The following is an 8,153-nucleotide window of genomic DNA, read 5'->3' as shown; positions in this document are numbered from 1 at the left end:
AAAAAATGAAAGAAAAATCTTGAGAGAGTGAGTCTGCAGTTTCTCTCTATGACAATATTAATATCTCAAACAGGCACCAGATGATGGCAGGCAAAGTGTTCATGTTTATTATCTGACTGTCACGTCTTCTTGGCTATTTTTCCACATCTGAAATGATTTATATGGGATGATGCTGAATGAAACTGAAAGTAAATTCGTGTAGTGGGGAGGTTCAGCCCCCCCTGATGCTGATCATGCAGATATCTGAAGCAGGCCTTGTTAGTTTCAGTCTTGTACAGTCTGGTCAAGGGTGAGACACAGAGCAAGACTGTTCTTCCAGCTCCTGATTCTGGAGAGTGGATGACCTACAGATATCAGGTATGAATAAAGAGTATCTATCTATTCAAATTTAACTGAATAAAATAAATAATACATTTAAATTGTGGATTTTAATGCTTTTTTCTTTCTTTTCCTTTTAATTCATTTTAAGCTTCACATTAAGGACAACTGTAAGGCTTGTTAAGGGGTTTATCCTTATAGTATATATTTTTAATACATAATGTATATCCTAATATACTAAATAGTACAACTTAATAACTGTGAAAATTTAATATACTGAATAAAAGAACTGTGAGGGTTTAAAATACTAGTAACAGAACTAACTGTAAGGGTCTAATGTATTATCTAGGGTCTATGTATTATAAGAGCCATAAAACTATGGCTTTTAAAATTGTTTATAAAATGGAATTCATAGAAATTTATTTTTTCTTTGAGGAAAAAGGTACGAACCCCCCACATTAATTATTCTTTCAAATGGGTAGAATCAGACTTCATCACATCAGCTGCAGATGATCAGAACATGGTTGGAGAGGATTATTCTGGAGGAGTCTGGAGTCTTATTTAAACCTCAGACATTTAGTCTGGTCTGATCTTGATTGATGGTTAAAGTGAGGGGTGAAGAAGATCACCATTATGGCCAGATCCAGAGAGCTCTCTGAGGCCTTCAGAAAGAAGGGTGGAGTCTGAGAAGTGGTTTAAAAGGATCTCAGAACAGTTAGAGATCAGTGATGTTTTTCTTTGACAGGAAAGGGATTCCTCACCTCCCATGAAAATCAAGCTTGTTCAGATTCTTTCTGATGATAGATGCTAGATTTGATGACATTTTAAGATTGTTGGAGACTTCTTTACTCATCTTCAGGTCTGCTCTGGGGTGAATTTGCTGGGATGTCCTGATCTGGCCATGTTGGTCAGTTGTTCCACTTTTTGTAGATGATTTAGTGGACAGTGGAACAGCTGATTTCTAATGGTTAACCCTTTATCTTTTAGCCATTTTAAGTTATAAGGAGTACATGTGGGGATGTTATTGTCATGTGTTCTTTTGTTTTGTGTTGACATGTGCTCCCAAGCTCCCAAAGCTCTGTTTGCGTCTTGTCTGTCCTAGCCACGCCTGTCCATTAGTGTTTCCACCAGTGTCTCCTTTGTAACCACGCCCCCTTGTTACTCCCAGATGTTCCTTGTTATCCTCTGTATAAGTACCTATTTGTTTCAGTCGTCCCTTGCGTAGTTGTGTGAATGTCCATGTGGGTGTGTTCTAATGTCAGTTTCATGGTTTGGATTTTTGTTTATTAATAATTATCCTGCGAGTACGTCCGCCTCGGTCTCCAGTGACAAACCGTGACAGTTATAACTTTTTCCTTACAAGACATTTACATTTCTAATAATATATATTTAATAAAGATTCGATACATTTTACAAATGATGTTTTAAGTAATTTGCAGTTGTATGTGTTACGGAGTTACAGAGTTGAAATAATTATTGAAGATGTCACCAATTTTCTAGGTAAATATGTTTTCAAAGGTGCTACTGGCACAATTTAGTCACCAGATGCCCGTAACAACGCATCCAATCCACACATGCAAAAAAATCTTCATCTTCCAATATTGAAGATCAAACGTCAAGATGTTTAAATATGTTTATATGTGTCAAATGTGTTTAAATACAAAGGTTTTTATGAGGTGTCCAATTTTGTTTATAAATAAATAAATAAATAAAAGTCAATGGTGCATTCTTTGCATTCTTTTAATGAATATGTAAAAAAGATAAGACTTCTTTTGTTGTTCTTGTGTTGACTTCTAAGATGGGTGAGACACAGAGCAAGCAGTGGGTTCTTCTGGCTGCTGGTTCCACAGGCTGGAACAATTACAGACATCAGGTCTGACTGTAGTTTACTGTTTATTTAAATTTTAGATCTGTTTCAAAACAGATAATAAGCACTTTCTGATATCCAGCACCGTGTAGAAACCTTCTTATCTATTGATCAGGCTGATGTGTGCCATGCCTATCAGATGGTTCACCACAACGGCATTCCAGATGAGCAGATTGTAGTGATGATGTATGATGATATAGCTTACAATGCAGAGTAAGTGGATTTTTATATTTATCCTGTAATGGATGAATATATCGATTGTATTTGCTGGCAAACTAAGATGATGCGTGTGTGGAGTGGAAAGTGGAAGCAGAAAGTCTCCAGCTTTTTTTTTTTTGCTCCTATCAACAGCAACCCAAATCCAGGAGAAATCATTAACGAGCCTGATGGCCCAAATGTTTATCCAGGAGTCCTGAAAGACTACACCGGACACGTAAGTATTTTTTCAGATTTCCATTTCACCAATACATACTGCAGTGGGGCAAAAAAGTATTTAGTCAGCCACTGATTGTGCAAGTTCTCCTACTTAGAAAGATTAGAGAGGTCTGTAATTTTCATCATAGGTACATTTCAACTATGAGAGAGAAAATGAGAAAAGAAATCCAGGAAATCACATTGTAGAATTTTTAAAGAATTTATTTGTAAATTATGGTGGAAAATAAGTATTTGGTCAATAACAAAAGTTCAACTCAATACTTTGTAATATAACCTTTGTTGTCAATGACAGAGGTCAAACATTTCTTGTAAGTCTTCACCAGGTTTGCACACACTGTAGCTGGTATTTTGGTCCATTCCTCCATGCAGATCTCCTCTAGAGCAGTGATGTTTTGGGGCTGTTGCTGGGCAACACAGACTTTTAACTTCCTCCACAAATTTTCTATGGGGTTGAGGTCTGGAGACTGGCTAGGCCACTCCAGGACCTGGAAATGCTTTTTACAGAGCCACTCCTTTGTTGCCCGAGTGGTGTGTTTGGGATCATTGTCATGCTGGAAGACCCAGCCACCTTTCATCTTCAATGCTCTCACTGATGGAAGGAGGTTTTGGCTTAAAATCTCACAATACATGGCCCTGTTCATTCTTCCATTAACACGGATCAGTCGTCCAGTCCCCTTTGCAGAAAAACAGCCCCAAAGCATAATGTTTCCATTCACTCTCCTCCAAACACAAGGAGTTGTGTTTGTACCGAAAAGTTCTATTTTGGTTTCATCTGATCACATGATCTTCTCCCAATCCTCTTCTGGATCATCCATATGCTCTCTGGCAAACTTCAGATGGGCCTGGACATGTACTTAAGCAGGGGAACATGCCTGGCACTGGCAGGATTTGAGTCCCTCTTGGCGTAGAGTGTTACTGATGGTAGCCTTTGTTACTCAGCTCTCTGCAGATCATTCATCAGGTCCCTCTAATTCTGGGATTTTTGCTCACCGTTCTCATGATCATTTTGACCCCACGGGCTGAGATCTTGCGTGGGGCCCTAGATCGGGGGAGATTATCAATGGTCTTCCAAAGTCTTCCATTTTCTTACAATTGCTCCCACAGTTGATTAATTCACACCATCCTGCTGCCTATTGTAGATTTACCCTTCCCAGCCTGGTGAAGGTCTACAATTTTCTTCCTGGTGTCCTTCGACAGCTCTTTGGTTTTAGCCATGGTTAAGTTTGGAGTGTGACTGTTTGAGGTTGTGGGCAGGTGTCTTCAAACAGGTGCCATTAATACAGGTAACGAGTGACAGAAGCCTCTTAAAGAAGAAGTTACAGGTCTGTGAGAGTCAAAAATCTTGCTTGTTTGTGGGTGACCAAATACTTATTTTCCACCATAATTTACAAATACTTACAAATTTACATTCTTTAAAATTCATATAATGTTGAAGTGTACCTATGTAGGAGAACTTGCACACTCAGTGGCTGACTGAATACTTTTTTGCCCCATTGCATGAGATAATTACATTTTATCAATCCAAGTAATCCACTCTGCTCTTTACAGGATGTATCAGCCAGCAATTTTCTGGCTGTGCTCTGTGGAGATGAATCAGGTGTTAAGAAACAGAGACGGGGACCAAAAAAAGTCTTGAAAAGGTAATTTTTCAACTGTATATAAACTAAACAACTTAAAGTGTCCAAAGGTGTCAAAAGTATTGACAGAAGTGGAGATACTAGGTTTTTTAAAGACTTATATAGAAGATGAAGTATCAACTTAAGCTTTTTACTCCAGTAAAAGTGTAAAAGTCCTGGTTTCACGCCACAGGGGTCTATAGTGCACTACCCCCCCCCCCCCCCCCCCCATCAATAAATAATGAAAATTCTCTAAAAGCCATAATGAGGAGAATGTTCTATTAAAATGTTGATGTTAAAAATGTTGGGCTGCACTAGGCTCCTGTTTCAGCTGCAGATCTGCCCATTGAAAATGAAGCATTTCAGTAATATCAGCTCTATTAAAGGAGCGTCTCTGTGCTCTACTGAGCATCAACATGAGGAAAATGGAAAATATGAGGAGTCGTTGTCAAGAAGTTTTGTAATGGTGCCAAAAGTTTGGATATGGGTTTGCCGTAATGAAAACAAAGAGAAATGAAATCGGAGTAACGAGGCTGTTTTAAAATGTAAGGAGTAAAAAGTTCAGATGATTGGGTGAAAATGTGAGGAGTAGAAATAAAAAATGAATTACTTCAGTAAATTATTGATAACCAAAATTAAGTATGTAAAATGTAAAATGAAGTATTTGTACTTTGTTACTTGACACCTCTGGAAGCATCTGATTATTAAATGTGATAATAAAAATAAAAATACTAATAATAATGATTATTATTATTATTATTATTATTATTATTAATAATAATAATAATAATAATAATAATAAACTGTTCACCTGTTTTCATCAACAGCGGTAAAAATGACACCATTTTTGTCTACCTGTCGGATCACGGGGGTAAAGGACTGTTCGCCTTTCCAAGTGATACAGTAAGCTGTATTCCTGTTTTCCTAGTTTTCTGAACTTTATACATTAATGAATATTATATATTATATATAATTATATATTAATTTTATACATAAAATCAGCATCTAACATGCTTTACCTCATTTCAGCTTCATGCGTATGACCTTGTTGACACTATAACTAAGATGTCTAGATGCCACCAGTTCTCAAAGGTCAGTAGGAACACAACATGCTCAGACTTTCATTTCTGAAAGTAATGTTATTGACATTGTCCTGTACAACACTGCAGATGGTGATTTACATGGAAAGCTGTTTCTCTGGATCCATGATTGAACATCTCCCAAAAAACATAAACGGTAAGCTGTTTAGTTTAGACTTTATAGATGGTAGATGGCTTTTTCATTTCACCCAGAAGAGGACAATGTCCTCATTGACAGTCATGTGCTCCAATAAGAGAGGCTGAAGTAAAGAGATGCTGATCCGATGCTTCCCTCTTTGTGTTTTAGTTCATGCAGTGTCTGCTGCCAACCCCTGGACCAGCTCCTATTCATGCTACCTTGATGAACACAGACATACATATCTCGCTGATGAATTCACTTCATGTTGGCTTTTGCACTGCAGAATGGTGAGCCTATAGCATATAGACTGACACGTGAACGGCAGAGTCGCTCACTGTCTTGAAACCCAGACTGAAGACCCTCCTCTTCCGAGAGTACTCAGGCGAAGAGAAGAGTATTATGGTCTCCATACTGACTTGTGTTTAGTAGAGTCTAAGATTAGAGGATCGTTGAATTTCAGTCTATTGAAACTTGCTGAGGTTCTTCTTGAGTAAACAGTAAAGCACTTTTGTAAGTCGCTCTGGAGAAGAGCGTCTGCTAAATGCCTTAAATGTAACTGTAATCTAAGGTAAGCTGAGCTTAAGACTCCTTGTTTGAGCTATTATTGTAAAGAAAAGTGGTGCGAAGACATACCTATTGACTCAACATCACTACCACAGGGATAGCACACCAGTTACTGCCTTTCGACCTTGTCCGACATCGCTACCACTGTGATAGCACACTGGCTACCTGTGGGACGTTTTGTCCATGTATCAGTTAGAGCATTTTTGGGGTGAACAAGAGGGCCTGGCTCACAATTTCCATTCTAATTTATCATAAAGATGTTCGATGGACAGTTGATGGAGGGAAGAAATTTCACCTGCTCATTTCTTGATGCAGCGGTGGTTCCTATTACAGTACCACATGGACTCCGGACGCTGATGGCAAAGCATGGCTCAGGATTTTAACTTGCAACCCTGGGCCATAGTGGTATATTAGACTTCTGATCCACTTGGAAGACTAAAAATCGTAAAAAAAATATATATATATATAAAAAAATACGGCCAATTGTGCTCTCCTCGGCTCAGGCTGCTGATGGCAAAGCATGGCTCAGGATTTAAACTCGCAATCCCTGGGTCACAGTGGCAGTGCATTGGAATACTAAGCCACTCAGAGCCCTGAACATTATTTTTTTCCCAGTTTTTGTGCTGCCAACTAACCCACCTCCACCTCCACCTAACCAGCCACCACCTCTTTTGGAACTGCTGCCGATGCAGCCTTGCCGGACAGCTGACACACTTGGAGGAAAGCGCAGGGTCCCCAGCCTCATTGTATCAGCTAACAGACACCTGTGCCGGCCAACATCGCTTAAGAGTGATGAGGGGAGAGAGCGCTCCTAGAAAGAGCACAGCCAGTTGTGCTTTCCTGGGCTCTGGCTGCTGATGGCAAAGCATGGCTTGAGAGTGGCAGTGCATTAAACCACCGAGCCCTGAACATAAGATCCTAAGTTGAATGGTGGTACTGTTACAGCTGATGGCACAACACAGTATAAGTATATTTTTATTTACAGTGTTTTTATTTACATTTCTTTTTCAAACAGTCTGACCTGACCAGAACAACCTTCCAGGACCAGTTTCAGTATTTGAGATGCAATGTGACAGAATCTACCCCCTGTCATTATGGAAACACAGTAAGTACTTGCAAAGGTTCTCACCAAACAAAAAGTATTCTAATTCATTTGAACTGAATCGAATCTAAAGAATCCTACAGTAAAACCTACTGTAAAATTGAATCACCTGAGCTGCTTCCTTTATTCTCTATGTCCAGGAGCTCAGCAAACTGGCCGTTGGGGACTTCTTGGGTTGTCCAGACCCAGAAACTCAGGCAGAACATTCTCATAAAGCAAACTCTTTTGCACCAACACATCTTACCCCATCCCATGAAGTCCCACTGATGATTCTAAAGAAGAAAATTGAGAGCGAGAGAAACCTTGAGAAAAGAGGAGCTCTGGAGAGAGATCTTTGCAAACTTGAGCAGGTAAAGACTGAAGCCAGTCCTATAATCTATTATTATCTATCAAGCAGAACCTTTGGCAAATTGAGACATTTGTGTATATTGTGTAATCCATGCCAAATGAATGTCATGTTTTTTTTCTGTAATTCACAAATTCAATTTCATTACTGTATTAAAATTATATGAATGTGATTTTCCCTAAAGAAAAGAGCCAGGATTAAAAGGGCTGTGAACGCCATTGCTACTCACCCCAATGCTAAAACCATCAAAGGAGGGAGAGCCCACTGTCCACTGACTCATCTGCGTAATATGAAAGACATAGCAGAACATTTCAGGCTGACCTTCAGTGGCTGGCATGAGGATCAGGTAAAACAGAGCTTTCTTACATTTTTTTTTATTAAATTAACTAATTAAACCTCGACTTCTTACCCTATGGTCACTTCTAATTTTCCATTGTTTTTATTGCCATTTAAGTCCATTGAATAACTTACAGTTACATTTACATTTAAGGCATTTAGCAGACGCTCTTTTCCAGAGCGACTTACAAAAGTGCTTTGCTATTTACTTAAGAATAACCTAAGCTAGTCTGAATAGACTAATAATTCAAAGCTCCTCTAATCTTAGACTCTACTAAACACAAGTCAGTAAGGAGACCATAATACTCTTCTCTTCGCCTGAGTACTCTCAGAAGAGGAGGGTCTTCAGTC

The 8,153-nt window shown here is 38.9% G+C and overlaps 1 protein-coding gene across 1 annotated transcript; it reads left to right on the top strand.

The window, feature by feature from the left end:
- The first annotated feature begins 305 nt into the window (after nt 1-305).
- On the top strand, nt 306-7,932 carry LOC140544393 (legumain-like). Its single transcript, XM_072667916.1, has 13 exons — nt 306-357; nt 2,117-2,191; nt 2,301-2,398; nt 2,537-2,618; nt 4,169-4,260; nt 5,064-5,139; nt 5,266-5,328; nt 5,406-5,472; nt 5,623-5,741; nt 7,034-7,123; nt 7,261-7,470; nt 7,651-7,812; nt 7,921-7,932. The coding sequence occupies exons 1-13, from the start codon at nt 340-342 to the stop codon at nt 7,930-7,932; spliced, it is 1,164 nt and encodes a 387-aa protein (XP_072524017.1). The 5' UTR covers nt 306-339.
- Nucleotides 7,933-8,153: the final 221 nt, after the last annotated feature.

This window comes from Salminus brasiliensis, chromosome 22 (genome assembly GCF_030463535.1).
Source record: "Salminus brasiliensis chromosome 22, fSalBra1.hap2, whole genome shotgun sequence".
NCBI lineage: Eukaryota > Metazoa > Chordata > Actinopteri > Characiformes > Bryconidae > Salminus > Salminus brasiliensis.
The sequence above is the reverse complement of the archived record's forward strand: the minus strand, read 5'-3'. Positions and strand labels throughout refer to the sequence as shown.

Bases quoted from the DNA above. Each gene is read 5' to 3' on its own strand.
- LOC140544393 (XM_072667916.1), top strand. The intron at 2,399-2,536 runs GTAAGTGGATTT...TCCTATCAACAG, and splicing joins GATATAGCTTACAATGCAGA to CAACCCAAATCCAGGAGAAA. The intron at 2,619-4,168 runs GTAAGTATTTTT...TGCTCTTTACAG, and splicing joins TGAAAGACTACACCGGACAC to GATGTATCAGCCAGCAATTT.